At 43.8% G+C, this 18,122-nt stretch overlaps 1 protein-coding gene across 2 annotated transcripts in view; it reads left to right on the forward strand.

Moving 5' to 3' along the window:
- The window catches only part of CRISPLD2 (cysteine rich secretory protein LCCL domain containing 2), a 31,862-nt gene extending 13,996 nt beyond the window's left edge, over positions 1-17,866 (forward strand). For both annotated transcript variants that reach the window (XM_049806065.1, XM_049806066.1), the window contains exons 7-16: positions 1,372-1,472; positions 3,048-3,197; positions 4,051-4,111; positions 4,717-4,783; positions 5,755-5,885; positions 6,034-6,077; positions 6,978-7,050; positions 7,735-7,810; positions 12,474-12,607; positions 14,434-17,866. In XM_049806065.1, coding sequence (XP_049662022.1) covers positions 1,372-1,472; positions 3,048-3,197; positions 4,051-4,111; positions 4,717-4,783; positions 5,755-5,885; positions 6,034-6,077; positions 6,978-7,050; positions 7,735-7,810; positions 12,474-12,607; positions 14,434-14,488 — 892 coding nt within the window. In that variant the 3' untranslated portion in view covers positions 14,489-17,866. The remainder of the gene's footprint in view (positions 1-1,371; positions 1,473-3,047; positions 3,198-4,050; positions 4,112-4,716; positions 4,784-5,754; positions 5,886-6,033; positions 6,078-6,977; positions 7,051-7,734; positions 7,811-12,473; positions 12,608-14,433) is intronic.
- The last annotated feature ends 256 nt before the right edge of the window (positions 17,867-18,122 follow it).

The following is an 18,122-nucleotide window of genomic DNA, read 5'->3' on the forward strand; positions in this document are numbered from 1 at the left end:
TTTCTCGACTACTATACCGAGGAGAAGTTTCCTCCCTGGCAATGGCAATTAATATTTTCTGCTTTAATGGCTAATAGGAGAAACATTCCCACTCCAAGTCCTTGGCAATTTAAAACTGAAAACCAAAATGGAATAGGGAAATCACTATATACAAATGGAGTGGCTTGGAGAGCATCTGACTTCTGAAGATCATAGGGCAGAATAATGCAGTGGAAAAAAAAGGTGTGCAGGCATAGAGCTGGCAGCTGACGGCATGATCCAGGCAGGCTCTATGGGTGGGTTTTCGAAGCCCCTCTCCCCACGTTAGATACCAAGCACGCCGTGCTTTGGTGGGATTTAATAACCTGCTCCTCGTAAGGGATCACACCATCGCCCATGGAGCTCCCACAGCAGGCTGGGCTATGTGCACGTCATCCATTCAGGGCTGCTGGATGGAAAAATACTCTATTTCGGCAGTTTCTGCTTAATCTTTTCTCTCTGGCATCAGTGCGCATTGTCCTCATCTAGCCTTATAGGTGGAGACAGCTGAAAGAGCAATAACCCAAGGGTTCATAGCCACGGGCTGAACTCCGGCTCCTTCGAGCCCCGAAAGTTTGCAGCATGGAGTGCCAAAAAGGGCTTTTGTTTCTGGGTAGTTTCTTGTGGAAAACGCAGTAATCCATTGATCTACTTCTGTTTACGTAAGATTGCAGTATTTATACAGAAGTGTAATGCAAAAGCGATACTGCATGGCATTTATTTAAGTCAAACCCTAAAAATCTCATCTTGGAGGTGAAATGAGGAGGAACGTTTTTCTTACGAGGTTTGCCTAGGCTGGTTGTTTAGTCTTTGCTTAGTTGCTCTGGGCCAGGACGACGTTTCTTGCTGCTTCAGAGGCAAAACTGGGGTATCGAGGATGGCCAGGTTGAGCGAGGAGAGAGAGCAAAGCGCTGCTTTGCTTCCCAGATGATCTGGCATGCGGGTCCGTGTATTTCTGCTGTTTTTTTCTCTTTGGAAATGGTTTCATACGGAAAACGGAGCAGCTTTTAAATGGTAAGAGCTGTGCTCCAGCCTGTCCCATACAGCTGCCTGAGGGGGGTGCAGAAAATAGTGGGAGACTTGTGGCTCTGATGGCCAAGAGAGGTGAAGGCAAGTGTCAGGCAGATGGAGGCAGGAGGCAGGCAGCCGCCGAGCGATCGCTGGAGATCCACAGGCAGCACAAGGATGGAAAGAATTGGGAACAGACCATCTTTTCCCCATTTACAGCCCCTTGTCCAAGGATGAGCACAGCAGAACCCCCTGTTTTCCCCACTCCCTTAGGGCCAGGCGGTCTTGGGGGCTTGGATGGGTATTCGGGTGTCTGATGGGTGTAAATTGCTCCCGTGCTTGCAGGGGTAACTGGATCGGAGAAGCCCCGTATAAAACTGGCCGTCCCTGCTCCGAGTGCCCGCCGAGCTACGGAGGAGGCTGCCAGAACAACCTCTGCTACAAAGGTACGTGGTGGAGGGAAAAGGCTGGCGCAAACTTATGCCTGGAAACTTTTAATTAGAAGCAGCCGCAGCTTTAACGCGCCTTTTAATTATCCATCCTTACGATTTCGACATCGCGACACGTGGTAAATCGGTGGCTGCTGCTGAAACGGAAAAGCCCTTGAACTGCTTAAAATCTGGAGCTCAGTTTCGGCGCACTTTTCCCCGCTGAAAACGAGAGTGAGCGCTCGGATCGGGAAAGGGAGAAACTGCTCTGAGCTTAACGTGGGTTTGGCTCGGGAGCTCCGGCGGGATTTTGAGTTGTTGGCAGGCTGCAGGCAGGAGCGATCCCGTCCTCGCGGGGTTTGTTTGGGAAGGGAATGTTCTCCGGCGCTTACCCGAGGCGACGTGGGTGGGCAGAGCTTGGCCGCCTGCCCCGCTCCTTCGGGGGCCGGGGATGGAGCGTTTCCCTCTCTCCCCACCTTGGTTTTCATGGCTGCAAAATGAATACAGCTATTCGTGCCTCTTGGAGAAGAGGAGGGGATCATTGGACGGGTTTTCCTGACCTGTGGAGTTTTCTCGGAATAGAGGTCAACAGAGCGAAAAATATTAATGCTGAAACCTCCGGTGAAGCAGCGCTAGCACGCAGGATTTTCTGGGATGGTGCATTGAGGGCCTTTTTCTTCTCCCGCGTGTTTTGCTTCACAAAGAGCTGGGCTCTCAGAAAAAGGCAGGTTCCCTGGAGACTTGCCCAAAGCAGACGTTTATTTTGCTGTGACGTTGCATTGAGCGTTTTTTAGCCATTTAGGGTTCAGGGGGAGGACCCCCAGGGTGTGGGTGGGCTGCAGCGGGGAAAGGAGAGGGGATGTCCCAGTGGTACGGCGAGAGGCAGAAAGCCTTCTCGGAGCCACCATCCATCATCCCTTCGTTTGCATCGTTCCTCTCCTTGTTGCCGAGGACAAAAGCAGCACAGGGTTTTGGGTAGGACCAGCCAAAGCGGAATAAATTTTGCTGGCGCAGTTTCCCAAATCCCTTTACCCGGCTGCAACAGCAGGCAGCTTGTTTCTCCGGCGGAGGTAAAGCGAGGGATAAAACCCACTGAAGCCGGGACAGAACCCGTGCTTTACCGCAGGATCGGCTGAAGCCGTGCTTTGGGAGGGGGGTGGTTTGGAAAAGCAAAACCTAGGTGGGAGGAGAAGAGGTGTCAGCCACCTTCCTAAATACGAGGGACCTCTTTGCACAAGCCCTTTAGCAAATTTGTGTTTTCCTGCAGAGAGAAAGAGCTGTGTGGGAAACAGAAGATGAAATATCAGCACTTTATATCACTGATTAGCGGGGTTCGTTTCAAACTTTTATTGTAAGATGCTCTGAATGCCACTTCATGGGCAGAGAAGCAGGAGAGGAGCTGATCTCTCCTCCCGGTGCCGCATGTGCCCTGGTGATAGCCCTGCACCGCCTTTTGCTGGCTTTTTGGAGTTTCCAACTATTTAAAACCAGATCCTCATCAAACCAAATTGCCTCCCTCAAATTCTGAATCCGTCCGACTTCCCCATCGACGCGAACACGTTGTAATTATTTTTAATACCCTCTTCTAACAAGATTACCGCTATGAAGATCCCGTCATCACTGAGACGGATGAGACTAATGAAGTGGAGATTTCGCAGGTGGCAGAGCAAAAGCCGGTGCGGTTCCATCCTCCGGAAAGCAAACCCAGCAAATCCAAGAAAATCATCCCGGACTCCTACATGAGTAAGATGGCCTCTTTCTTTTTCAGCTCCTATAAGTTTTTGAGTACCTTTATGGGAAAAGGTGTGGAAAGTGATGAGAAGGCTCGGGATAAAAATAAGTGGGAAGATTTTTGAGTGGAGGGGGAGGTAACCCGTGCGAAAATTCGCTGTTAATTATAGCAGAAGCCTGCTAGAAGCAGGGGGCAAACCTTTCAAAAGCCACTCGTGCCTCCTGCATGTCAATCTGCGGTAGTTATTTGGTCTTTTAAGCCATCTTAAGGGAGTATCGATGAAGACCGAAGGTCCTCTGATCAGTAATCAATTTAGGAAATATTGGTTTTGTTTCCCATTTAAAATACTCCACACTCAGCAGTTACCCCCTTTGCAGCTTTTCTGGGTTTTTCAGTTTGTTTCCTTTTTATTTTTTCCTTGGGAAGATTTCTGAAGTTATTTGTGGAGCTGGTAGTACTTCCTCAGTTGTTCTCTAATTGCTGTTAATTAAAAGAGACTTATTGTAAAAACAAGGTGAGGCAAGCCAATGCATCCTTTTCAAGTTTATCTACCAGCATCTTGAGAGTCTGTAATTAAATGGAGAATGAGAGCTCTGGCTGCAGACCTGAGGCTGTAAATCAAAGCCTTCAGCTGTCAGATGTTTCTTCCTTGCTAATATTTCCAAAGACACCTGTCTCAGGTGAAGGGCTAAAGAGGCACGAACTGCTCCAGGCTGGGTTTGTCTGTGATAAGATTTTTATCTTCCTGCACCAAAGACCTCCAGGAAAGATGCATGGCGGTTGCTCATCTCCGCAGCTCAAGAGCAGGCTGTGGCAATCTCTTTCCTTTTTAAAATATTAATTTTTCTTTTTTTTTCTCCTCAGCACAAGTCATTACCTGTGAAACCAAGATGAGAGACAAATGCAGAGGCTCAACGTGCAACAGGTAGTGTTTTATTGATAGCTCTTGGAGTGCTGTGGGAAAACGTGGCCTAAAAATTGTCCAGTTCTTGCAAACAGGCTATACTATGTATTTTTTGTGACTATCTAGGTAGGGTGTGTTTTTTTTTTTTAAAAAAAAAGAAGCCTTAATTTCTCTTAATACAAAGCCTTCAGCCAAGCCTAGCAATAAGGTGACTCAGTTTATTTTACTCAGCCATGATGACCCACAGTTTCGGGTGTCCAAAGTAATTTAATAAATTTTGGCAGAGTAATTTTTGAGCCTTTTTCATGCATTCCACCACTGTCCAAGCCAGACCAATAATTCATGGCTTGTTCCCTCCCAGTCAGTCAAGAACTTCTGGTTAAGGTTTCTGCAAAGAACAGGACAGTTTATCACTTGGAGAAAAACCAAATCCACAGAATCTAAATATTGGTTGGGCTTTTAAGGAGGGTGGAGAAACTGTTTTAAAAAGTAGCTATTTTGCAATCTTGTTTTTAAATGGAAGAGTTACGTGAAATGAATGGAATGACTATTAAATGAAATAGAGTCAAAGTCTGTTTTTCTTGAATTGTTTTTTTGCCACCCTCAAAGATATATATCTTTACTAGGTATTTGTGCCCAGCTGGCTGCTTGTACAGTAAGGGAAAGATCTTTGGAACATTTTATTATGAGAGTGTAAGTACCTTTTAATAGCTCATAGATGTAATTTGTGGGGAGTTAGCGGTAATAACAGAAATGGGAAATGCCAACAATTCTAGTGTAATTTGGCTTTTTGTATTCTCCAGTTGTGGTGCTGTAAAAGGGTGCTAAGAAAGATTATCTGTATTTTCCTCACCTTAGTGATGAAAAAAAGGAGCAGTCTGGAGAGGCAAAGGGATTCCAGACATGATTTTATCATGAATGCCCTTAATATGCAATGAAACCCATGGAAAGTGAGGGATGGGGATCAACAGACAGCTCGTACAAAGATCTCTTTAGTGTGGGCAGCTGTCATGCTGAACAGAAACTTTATACGAAACACACTGGTAAATGTTGTAACTCGATAATATTTTGGGCTGATTTGCTGGATCTTGAATTAGGAAGATAATTTATTTATAAAGCATGGCACTGTTTTCCCATCAAAACTACTTTTGGGGTGAAGAAAGCTTGAAGATAAAAGGGGTTTTGTGTAAAAGCATGTTTGCTTTCCCCATTCTCACTGTTGGTGCATGACTGCATCGCCCATGATACATATTTGCCCTGCAACTTCTGTGATTGCAGACAGCCGCCTCCTCCAAGTGGTTTCAGCAGAAATATTTTGGGTTTGACTATTTTGTCGAGAACTGAAAATATTTCATACTGGTTGTTAATTTCCAATGCTGCTTTTCTTCTAAATTGTATATAAATGTACGGTTTTGTTATTTAAAAAAAGCTTGCCATTCAACCAGGCAGTGCTTAAAATAATAATAATAATAATAGAAGAATAAGGCTGTGTTGGGAGAGTAAGATTTAACAACCAGATTCCAAAGGAGTGTACTCAGCTTATTTTCCATTTGGCACTTTGGTGGTGGTTTCATTTCTTCTTCATTTTTTGCACAGCAGTTGGTCAGCGTTGCTCTGTGAATGAGATTTATTTCACATACTATTTGTATTTGTACTCTTGTCAGTCATCAAGCATATGTCGTGCTGCAATTCATTACGGCATCCTGGACAATAAAGGAGGACTGGTTGATATCACGAGGAAGGGGAGGACACCGGCTTTTGTGAAGTCTACTAGGAACGGCGTGGAGTCTTTTAGGTACTACCTTCATGAAAAAGTTTTTGCATTTGCTTTAAGTATATGCAGATGTTCAGTTGTCTTTGTTACTCATATGTAGGCATAGTGATTCAAGTAATTCTAGTCTGCTTATTTTTTTAATAAATGTTTTTGTTTGCTTGTTTTGCAGGAAAAGTAAGCCTTCAAATGCATTCATGGTTTCCAAAGTCACAAGTAAGTTTTAAAAGTTGAGAAGAAATCATTGTTGCTAGAATTTTATGGGATACTTGAAAACATCGTTCCTTACAGTGCTCTTTTTCATTTTAAGTGGTCACGCCAGATGGTTCAGTACCACAACTAAACCCTAGAGTGGTGATCTGTCACCCGCTATGGGCAATTGCACCATCAACCACCTCATTTTTCTGTGGGGATCTAAGAGGAAGGTAAAGAAAAAGGCGGTAACAGGCCATTTCCAGCAGCATCTGGTGGTGGATCAGGGTCGGGTCCAAACGTTAGCTGCAGTGTCACAAGCTGCTGATAATAAAGTGGTGGAAGATGAGCCATCCTTGTATGAAAGCCTCAGTCTAGAGTGAACATTGTATAAAAAAAAAAAATACAGTACCTAATATAATAGTGCAATAGTATAATGAAATACATAATACATACGAAATTAGTTTATAACAGCGAGTCATCATATTTACGATGAGCATATAAATAAATAATGTGGAGTCCTACCTTTTAAACAATTCCCACTCTCTGAATGTCTTTGAATAATTCCTCCTCCTCCATATAATCAGCATTTTGGTTAGATCCACTTGAGCCACTTTTAGGGAAAACTACCGGTGTCAGGTTACTTACACTCCATGTCCGGAACTGTAGGAAAACTGCACCGTCTTGTGGATCAGCTGCATTTCTCTTTTGAAAGCTGTGACCTTTTAAAGGCCGCATCGTAGGGTGGTAGCAGGATTTCTGCTGGAGAGCTGCTCAGCCCTCTCCTGGGTGCATGGTGCTGGTAAAGGAGCGAGCAGCTTTCCTCCTGCTGCCCTCAGCGGACTCACCAGATGCGTTGCGTGTTTTCTGCAGCCGCCTGAGCTATTACGTCTAGTAATCACCTTTCCCTATTTATCTCCGCAGCGCAGACGCTGGATTGCTATACTACAGTAGCTGAGCTGTGCCAGTTCAAAAAACCGGCGACCCATTGCCCAAGGTAACTGTGCGCCACGAGCCTGCTTAAGTTCAGCTTAAACCCGCTCCGCTCTGGGCAGGGAGGGTGCTGAGGTCCCCAAATCTGAGGGCTAGCGGGAACGGAGCTGATTTGACCAGATGAACTGGAGGAGAGGGCTGGGAATGGCGTGTTTCCCTCTGCCACCGTGCTTTGCTTGGCATCGCGTAGAAAAGATTTCCAACTCCTTCAATAACATATAAGTCGGGCTACGTGATCCCGTTTCAGCACACCCCCGTGTAAGAGCGTGCGACTTCGCGCTCTGTCTTTATTCTCCTGCACTTGCTGGTTTTTGGACGTGGTTTTCCTTTTCACCTTAAAATGTGGAAGAAGTTTGTTCTAGAAGGCTGCTTTGTGCAGGTGTAAGTCGTGGCTGGGGGTGGGGGGGGGCACAAACATGTGCAAATAATTACGTGCACAGCGTTGTGCAAAAATGTAAGTACTCCCCTTTGAAAATGTCAGAAAAGACCAATCCCTCTTCTACTGGTCTAAACACTTCTATTTGCAGTTCCGCAGTAAATACCAAATGTCATCTGAGGGGAACAAATAATTAAATTCACTGTTGCCACCTGCAGACCAGATGCAGGCACTTGAAATGTCCCAAGAATGCAGCTTGCTTTCCTGTTGAGCCTTGATATAGAGAATAAATATGAATAAATTGTTTTCTAGGATTTATTGTCCAGCCCACTGTAAAGACGAGCCATCGTACTGGGCGCCGGTGTTTGGCACAAACGTTTATGCGGATGTGAGTATGCTCTGCTCCTTGATGACCCCATATATTGCAACATCCATATCGCAGAGCCAGGGTCGTACTCTGCGATTTAGGGAGGGCAATCAAAATCTCCATCTTCGTTGCGATTTGGGGATGGGGTAAATGAGGTTGGAGGAAGAAGTAGCACCAACAGCTACGACACCAGGTTGGGGAACCCTTCCACTCTCCGACATCGACTTATTCTTATAGACTTGGGCAGGTCACTTAACCGCTCTGTGCCTTCGGGGCTCTGGCTCTGAAATGATGGTAGCGCTTACCTGCCTTTGCAAAGTGTTTTGGGACCTATAGATGAGCATCAAAAGGCTTTTATTATATACGGTCACGCTATATAGTTGGCAAAAATAGGCCTTCTTCCCCCTCCCCTGTCCTTGTCTTTCTGGGAGCTGAAGAGCATTTTTGAGCTGTCGTGACACAGCGCAGAGCAGTGGAAAGAAAGCACGCGAGTTGGTTTTATTGGTTTGTTTTTCTAAACTCTGCTCACGGGGATGAGCAGAGACTTGATGCTAAAACTAGGCAGAGTCATTTTTTGGGAAATCTTTTAATATTAGGCCTCTAAAACCTGGGTTTCAACGTTTTTCTGTTTGTGGGTACCTCTTTTTTCTTTTTTTTTCTTTTTTTCCTTCATTGGAGATTGTGTTTAGAAATGCCAGCTCCCTGGCTGGTGTGTAGGAACATGCTTTCTGAAGGCCTGGGGGAAGCAGTCGGTAGATTGTGGACCCCCAGATTGGGATCAGTGTGCAGCTTTGCAGACTCCTGAGAAAAAACATCCTGTAGAAATCATACAATAATTTGGGGCAAGAAATTTTGAAAACAATTTAAAAGAAAAACCTATTGAAACCAATTTTTTTTAAAGGTAGAGCTGCACAAACAGGTTAGCCTAGACCAGCTCACATGCAAATTTATGGGGCAGCTGCCACCCTACGGTACCTGCCTCTGTGCATGCTCTGACCTGCAGAAAACGGGAAATAGTTTTTTCTCTTTTATGAGGACAAAACTACCTCAGATTACCCCCAAACGGGGCCTGTGATTACTAGGGTATTAGGCGAGGACCAGCATCCCGGGCTGGTGTTGTTTCCTGATTTGTACTGACGCAAAAGGATTAGTGTCCTTTAATGAATCGCAGGCTCCATTTCCTACCATACCCCCTGGGTATTGTTTCATAAATGGCAGCATGGACTGTGATTTGGGAGAAAAATAAAATAGGAAAAAAAAAAAAGTTTTTGGCCACTTCCTAGAGGGTTTGGTTAACATTTTTTTGGACTACTGTACTAATAAGGGTGATGTGGGTGTAATAAGGAAAACGATTAGGTTTTTACAAGAGTGCAAGGTTGGTAGCAAAGGAGGTGAAACCAGCTGGGGAAAAAAAAAAAGAGTTTGAGGCGGCTGTGAAATGTGCTGCAAAGGGAGAGGTATTGGTGCAGAGAAATGTTCAGGCTGGAAAGCTGACAAGAGAAACACGTGTGCCGTGCAGGGAGAATCTGGGCAAAGGCTTTTCCAAAGGAGCTCTGCAGGATGCTCTCCAGGAGGGGATGCTGTGAATTAACTTGAGCCTGTGGCTGAGGAATAATTAAAGCAGGCAATAAGCTGGATGAGGCAAGTGCTAGTCTTCTGGGAAGGCTCTTTGGCTTTGTGTCTAGAGTGGCACTGTCGTGGTCCTGGGAGGACTTGTGCTCCAACTGTGTCTTCTTAAGTTATCTAAAAGAAAATGAAGCCTTTTGCCCAATTTCCAGTCCGCACTCCCTGCAAGGTGCCCTCTAGCCTTTTAGCACCCTCTCCAAAACATCCATTTGCTAAATGCTCTGGCAGGTAAGGAGTTGGTAGTCCGAACTGCGATGACAGAAATGCTTGGCTAGTCTGTCTTATGACCTGATTGACTGTGCTTCTTGCCTGAGATAGCATTCACATTTACATGATCCCAGGAAGGCATGTGAAAGTTTGTTTTGCCACGAAGAACAAAGCTGTGACATGAAGAATTGGCAGGTTTTGTGGGATAATGCTGATTTTTATTCAGGGTGCATAGGATCCACTATCTCTGTTTGCATTAAGGGATTTTTTCCCGCTTTAAATGCTTTCTGATCTTTTTTTTTTTAACTCATCATTATAAAATTATCTTGGATTATGTGTTTATAAGATTATCTCCTGGGTACTCCTGGTGGCTTAAAGCGCAAAGAGATATTGGCAGCCTTTGCTTTAAAAAGCAGTGCAGGAAATTGTTCATGGTGAAATTAGTAAGGCTGTGGAACCAGGGACATAGAGGAGCCTTAAATTTGGGGATAAATGAACAAAATGCGAGAAAATATGCTATGGGAAAAGCTGATGCCTGAATCCCAAGTCTTTCTATTGAATGGCATTACTCTTTGGTGAGAACAGACTTGCTGCCTGCATGCAGGGTTTGCAGATCGAAGTGGCACAGGGAGGGCATGGGGGGAACATATCCAGCATCATCCCAGTGCTGAAACTGGTAGCGAGAAGCAGCTGGCTGGGGAACAGAAAATTTGTTGCCTCCTTTCCCTGGTGGCACATTGCAGCAAAGTTCTTTACACTGCCATGTAAATGGGGGGGGAGAATAAAAAAGATTCTATGAGCACATGATTGTGCCTAGGAAATAAAACTCAGGTCTTGCTAATGTGGACAGGACCAGTTTTGGGGTGATGCTGGAGCTGTGTGAACACCCAGGGGTATTTTATCAAGGCTGTAAAAGAGCTTTTAAGTTTCACGAGACGCTGTCATTTGTCACTTTGCCTGGCTCCTGGTGTGACATAAGACTGCCAGGGAAACCTGTCCCCATCCCCACTCAGGAGTCCTGTCCAGCTGGGAGAGAAAATTACTCTCTGCTCATGAGATAAGATCTTTTATCCATGGTTGTGCGGCAATTAGTTGGAGAAGGATAGATCACCTACATAACGAGGCAGGCGTTTATCACCAGAGCAAAGCAAGTTGGGTGGCTCAGCTCTCAGAAGATAGGAACTTAATGATTAAATCAGTCACACTAATGAGGAAATTATGGGTCATTAAGCTCATAGTCACAAACTATTGCTAATGGCCCACTCTAAAAGTATTGTCATTTTATGGTGTGTGGCTCAGAGTCCGCTTTGTCAGGAAACGCTCTCAGAGCATCCCCAGGGGCTACACCATGGAAAGCCGTTGCGTTGTCCGTACAGCTGTCCTACTTCTGAATTTGAGGGGAAGGCCCTTATTCTCATCTTCCAAAAGCTCTGCAATCAGTTCATCAAAGTGATGCCTGGCCTGGGAGATAAGAGGGCTGTAATCCAACGGAGTGATAAAAGGAGGTTTGGGTAAGGTAACAAAAAGCCTGTTGGTCAAAGCTTTGAGTCAGAGGCAGAACAGCAAGTCCTGGAAAAAAAAAAAACAGGAATGCCTTGAAAAGAACATTGTTTAGGATGTCTCCCAGTGGAGAGTGTTGCAAATTGATTCAGGACAGTTTAATTTTATGAGCCAATTTTAGATTTACAGATTTCCCACTGCATACTAGGGTGAATTCACAGCATATCTTCCAAACGCAGTGTTCTCTTGCTCCCTTGACCATATATAGAAGCAAAATACCAAATTGGCACTCAAAACTCCGAAAGCTGCCAAGAGATAGGCCATCCAAAGTGATAAATATATAGGGGACAAGGCAAACCTGCCATATATGGCTGCGAGAATGAAACAGCACGATCCGTATTGTACGTACGCTACGGGAACATTTGCCCTTGGCACTGGTTTTGTGGTACTTTGATTTTTAGTGATCAGGGAGTTTATGGGGTTGGGATTTTCACCCGCTGCTGTTCCCTGTGCAAAGCTGTTTTTTTCTTTTTTTTTTTTTTTTTTTTTTTATTCCAGCCTGCTGTATGTAAATCCTCTAGAGACTCGATGGCCAAGTTTATACTATGCCTAAGCGTTCTCCGCATTTGCTCTCTTCTCTGGATGCTTTGGGAGCTTAGTCATCAGTTGCTAGTGTTTCATGTTCCTCCAGCTCCTCTGACTCTGCACATCTTGGAGAGCAGAGAATGGCCTGATGTGCAATAGAGAAGCTTTAGTCTTTTCAGAAGTGTTAATCTCCTTCCATACCTGGTGTTGTCTTATGGGGTAATGCCTGTCCAAAAACTACACCAGTCAATGGGTGCAGCCCTTCTGTTTTTCCTAGAAAGAAGGTTGTGAACTGCCCTGGATAATTGGTGGTCATTTACCTTAATTCAGGAAAAGCATCTGCTTTTCAGGCAACTGGGTGAATAAATTTTGTTGAGGCGGCTGGTCGCTAGCAAAGAGTTTCACCGCAGCGGTTTTTCTGGTGCAGACCCAAGAGTCGCTGGCTGGAAAGTTGTCCTCAATTCAGTTTTGGGTCTGGATAATCTCCCAGGCGCTGCTCCACCACAGGCGGGAGTGGTGGGAAGGCAGTCCTCTGCGGTGGTGGTGGATCTTCTTATGACATATCTGCAAGATCTGGCCCGTGACATCTTTTATCCCTACACAGTCCATAAGAGGGACAGAATTGTTTCACAGCTTTTTCACTCTTTCTATTTATTTATTTGGGTTTTTTTAATTCCCTGGTTTTCCTTGGTGCTTATGGAGACAGTAAATCTCCAGATATACAATATAGACAGTTTGTAAGCCAAAATAATCAAATGTTTTTCAGAGCTCCAGTATCTGCAAAACCGCGGTGCATGCAGGAGTCATTCAAGATGAAAGAGGTGGTTTTGTGGACGTGATGCCCGTAGAAAAGAAGAAAAGTTATGTTGGCTCCTTAAAGAACGGAGTCCAGTCTGAGAGGTGGGATTTTTTCCTTTGTACTTTTCTCTTATTCTCGACTCTGCGTTCAGTTGTATGTCAAAGTCAGCAGATATCAGCTACAAAGGCTGGTGGATTGGAAATACGTGACTTAACAGTGTCACTGTGAATTTTGAGACCCAAACAAATAGAGCGTGTTGTCCTGCTCTTACCTTTCACAAGCGAGGAGCTGCTTTTAGATTGGTGTGAAACATTGTTAAGCCTTGTTATATTTTATTACAGTACGAGTCCATATATTTTTGTAGTTTCTTTTGGGCCAACCTTGCTGGTTTCAGTGAAGAATTGCAAATCAGTCCTTCCAAAATCCTGCACCTCCAGGTGATTGCAATGATCAAGTCAGCACTCATTCAGTCCTTTCTAATTTGAAACTTCTGTTTCAGTCTGTGATGCATTTTTTTTCAGATATTGGTGTGATGGTACTGATTTCTCAGAGCTATCTTTGCAAACATAGAATTTCCCACTACGGGGAGGGGGGTTGGTCACTACTAACATGGGTCTGCCTGCTCTATGTAGTTTCTCTTCTGTAATACACCACAAGAAATCCAAACAAGTTTGCTGTCTTTATTCTAATAATGGAAATCCCAGCATGCTGTACAGCATCTCAGAAAATAAAAATAGACTAAGACAGGAAAGATATAGGCATTAAATATGTGCTTCTTTATAGATCTGTCAAGGTCAGCATTTTTCAGTTCTGTGATTTGCAATTACATAGATTGGATTTAGGTGACAAAACCTCCTGTTTGTATGAGTTTTCTTCCATCTCTGTCTTGCTTTCACTTACCTTTTATACTAACAGACAACGTTTTACTTGGATGGCAAACTCTGCCCTAGCTAAGAATAAACTCTACCGCTAGCAGTGACATGCAATATGAGCACCCGGTGCTGATCTAGGAGGTGAGGGAAACCAAAGACGTTCTCGCAGCAAGGATGAGCATGAAGATTTAGAAAGTGTTATTTACACTCAGCAATAAGGAGCACCTTCTTGCTGTGAGATCAACCAGAGAGTGAAATAGTTTTTCAAAGATCAAGGTGAAAACCTTATCCCTTAGGACACTGGAAATAACCTTTGGTAAAGATACATACCCAAACAGGCATGGGAAAAGGTTGCCTTTAAGATTTACTGAGTCTTTACCCTTGTTGGAATGGGGTTTTTGCGGGAATATGAAATTTTGCCCTTTTCCTGGGGTTTTGCAGCCCAGCAGGGCTGAAGAAACAAGGGCTGGGAACAGAAACAACCCCTTGCCCCCATGCACACAGCCACCCCCAGCAGCTCGGAGTCGGAGCTGTTGGGGACACCTCTGCAGTTTGAAAACGAATATCCGTATTTATTGTCATTTAACGTGAGCTGATCTGGCTACTCCCATTGCCAGCACCAGGAGATGGGCCAGACAGGCCCTGGGAATCTGCCAGCCTATTTGACAACTGTTTTTTAGGAAAACATGTTTCTCTTTATGCCTGAATCTCGGCATAAGGGAGCGCAGTGTTCCTTGGATAAAAGCTAGCACTGTTAGAGAGGCTTTTTTTTTCCCCCCCCCCAGCTCCTTTTGTTGGCATTAGCACTGTAGATTTGGATTGAAAACGTAAAACAAAGGCGAACTTGTGGATTTGTTCCTCTTTTTTCTTTTTCATCCTTTATCTCTTTCCTGCTCCTGGTAGGGCCACAGCAGCAGAGAGCCAGCGTGCTGAAGCAGTGCACCCCAAAGAAATTTGAAGTTGCCTGTAGGTCTATTGCACTTTGGGTCCTGCAGTGCCTGCATTTGGTTCATTACATGTTTTTTTGTTTTATTTTTCTTTTTTTTTTTCTCCAGCTTGAAGAATCCTTCAGATGGAAATGCTTTCCGAATTTTTGCTGTGAAGCAGTAAATTCCCAGGGAAGGTGCAGGTTTCTTTGGGAGAACACTCTGTTGATCTCCAGAGACAGGAAGGCTCCTCTGATGGTATCAGCTCTGACCGTACCCTCCTTGCCGATCTCTTTCAGGGAATTAAAAAAGAAAAGGAAAAAAAAAAAAAAAAAAAGACACCAGGTTCTGACTCAGCTGTTCGCATCTCATCGCACCCGTTCAGCGTTGTATCTTTTCGTTTCGTGTTTTTGTTTCTCTAGGGGCATTCAGCAATGATAAACTGTTCTAACTTCCAATTTACGAGAGGTGTGCTACACAGAACAGCAGTGGCTCAATGTACAGCAGACGTAGGGATCTTGGCCTCGCCCTGGATGGCATTTTTTATGGTGTGAAGCATCTACCGTGATGGGCGTGAAGACGTGCACTCAGAAGTGAGCAACTGTCCAGGCGCTAGACCCTATTAAAACGAGAAACTGTTTTAAAAGTTGCATCTTTTGGGGAGAGGCTGGGCTTTGGTAGAGTGTTTTTGCGTATGTTTGATGTTTTCTGTGCAAAAGAAGAGAAAATCTGGTCTTTTCCCAACGAGGTGGCATGCATCAGCACCGCTGCGTAAGGCTGCTGGGGCATCGCGCTAGGTTACGCGGTACGGTGGTGTCACGTTTGGGGAGAGGACGTTCTTGTCGGCTGGACATCAAGGTTTTTGGGGACTGGAGTAGGGCGTGAAATAGAGGCAGAGATCCTCGCTGCAGAAAATGAGGCCACCAGAGAATCAAAACAGCAGGTTTAGTGTTTGCTGGTCAAACATTCACAGGTGTTTTGCAAGTCTGGCAACCTATGAGAAGTCAGTGAATCGGGGCTCCTGTGCTGGCACATCTCATCTTATACTACACGCCATTTCAAATAAAATTTCAGTTAAATGCAGCGTATTGTTTTATACAGCAGTGCTGGTTGTTTTATCTGTAGTAGTTAAGTAGTGATAAAGTTAATCTTATTTCTGCTAGGAATGGTTGCATACATAGGAAGCATGTTCACCTTTGTGAAGCTCTTTGTGGTGTGTACAGTTCTGAGACGTGAAAGATACTGTGTAAATTGGGGTAGATGAATTTTCCCTGTTCAATTTGTGAAACCAATAGATCCCCATTTCAGTGTAAATGCTGTACCCATGAGCATTTGATATCCAGGATGGTATGTTTTGCTAAAACCATAGATGTTGTAATGATGTTATTTCGTATTTTGTTATTTATGTCTCTGCATGTACCCAAATGCATTTCAAATCCAAGAGAAGAGCCTAGCATGACCTGGTCTTTTAGGGCAAGAGAGTGTTCTCAGCTCTATATTGGAAATGAGTTTTTAGAATTGGTCAAAACACAAATCTGGTTGTCTTTTGATGCACACGCATCCAGTAACGTCATTAGTCCTAAGGCGGCAACATAAACTTTAGTTCTTCCGTTCTTGTAAATGCATAGACGTTCTGCTCAATAGCTTGATTTTAATGTTGTATAACAAATGGGAAAATATTTCCCTTTATTTGGCAGATGTCTCCTAGCTGTTCTTACGCTCAGGCTCTGTTTGGTTTAATCTAGACAGATATAAAAGCCATCTCTTCAAGCTGTTTCAAAACACAGACCAAAAATGTTGATCTGATTAATCACTTCTTTAATTCTGTAAACACCATGAAATCAGCAAGGAAATTACATTTATCACTCGGTTTGTCTCAATGTTGGGGCTTCTTTCTCTGTGAAATCTGAATTTGGAAAGACCTTTTGTAAAGTATGAAATTGGAGCTGCTTTGCATCGTCTCCAAAAGTGCTGCACAGCAAACCTGCCTTTGGGTTGGATAGAGAGAAATGAGTGTGTCGTCTTTGTTTATAGAGTATCATCTTCCAAGGTGTATAGAATTTGCTCTAGATAGGAAAGCTGAACTATTTTTTTTCTTACTAGGTAAATTGATGTTAAAAACAGCTGGAACATCTCTTTGAAAATCTGCTGGTTGGAAGCGTCTTGGCAGCGAGATAAGGCTTCCCTGTTTCTGCCCACTGTGAATAATTATGCTATACATGGTCTGGTTCAAGCCCATTAAATACTGCAGCACGAATCTATGACCATCATGGGCCAAATGGTAGCCACAGTGCTATTTCTTGAATTGGAAAGAGTAAGAAAGAGATGCAATCAGGTATTCTTCATGGGGACTGCAAGAGCCCATAAAATGCCTCAATGCTAACATGGGATCCCACCTCTAATATGCTGTCCGTGACAATTATGTATGCTGTAAAATTATGGAAAGAACTGTGAGGGCTCTTGGGGAAAAGTCCAGGGGATTATTGTGAGCACATAGAAATCCAAACAGCTTGGGATGTATCTACCTGACAGAAAGGGGGCGAGGGAAGAATTATTATTCCAACAGAAATATCCTAAAATGCTTAATTCAAGTTACAATTGCATATTTTTATCTTCAGCCAACTGGTTTGGATTTTTAGAAACCGATGTTAATTTAAGTCTGTATCTGTTTATTTTTGTATTTGTTGTACAAAAGAGAAATTGTGACTTTACTACACAAATATTATTTGAGGTCCTGGGTGCTATTAATTTAAACATACCTCCACCAGAATTAGGAGCGATCAGGTCCTCCAAGGCAGTCATGATATATCAATTACTTGCAATCATGTGTGCTAGCTATTCATATATAGGTGGGACAGTACCAGGTTTTAGCCACATATTTACTGATTTTATTTCCTATACCAAAACATTTCTCAGCCTAATATATTTCAATGCAGCTTAAAGATGCAGCATGTCTTTATCAGATCCCAGATCCATTCCTCCTTCAACCCCAGCTCAGCAGATTAGTAAGCACGTACCAACTTGAAGCACTCACGTGTAGCCTTACCGAAGCGTCTGGTTAAACCCCTGGTAAAGCGGATGGTGCCTGGTTGTTCTTTTCCAATAAATTTATTTTTGAAACCATGACTACCGGTGCAGACACTGTCATTGCAGGGCACCTCAGCTCTGCATAGCCAAATGTCCAGAAAACACAACCAGCGTGAAAGCCAAAGTGCGGCGCTTCCGCAGCTGCCGGTGTTCTGTCGGGTCCATTGGCTCCATTAATTTCTTCATTTTAAGACGTTCAGCCAACAGCTGATTGAGGAGTCTCCAGTTGGTCGGTTGTGCAGTCTAAATATTTAGGGCCAGTTCATAGAGTTGCTTTTTTTCTATGAAAAATGATGTATTTTACTTCCTATGTATAAAAGTTTCTTGTAAATTTTTGTGTGCCTTTGCATGTTTTTCAAGGGGCCGTGTGTTTGTTTATAAACTATAATTTTTTTCTAATAACAGAATTGTAAAATATCTTCTTTCCCCCCTCCATTTTCTTTTGATTTCTGAATTATTTGTGAAATAAAACCTTCCCAGAATGAATGCTTCCCTTGTCTTCAATGCTTAGCCAGAGCTGGGGTTGTATTTAGAAGAGCTATTTGGGATTACTCCTGGGGACTAGAGTATCCCCTGGAGAGCCCAAGCGAGATCAGGATGTGCAGAGTCTGTTCCGCAAACAAATAAATAAAACTGCCCAGTACCCAGGCATTTAAAATCAACCTTTACCCCATCAAGTATAAGACGTATCCTTTCCTGAAACCACCCTGAGAGTAAGGGAAAATCAGTGT

This window comes from Accipiter gentilis, chromosome 7 (assembly GCF_929443795.1).
Source record: "Accipiter gentilis chromosome 7, bAccGen1.1, whole genome shotgun sequence".
Classification (NCBI taxonomy): Eukaryota; Metazoa; Chordata; class Aves; order Accipitriformes; family Accipitridae; genus Astur; species Astur gentilis.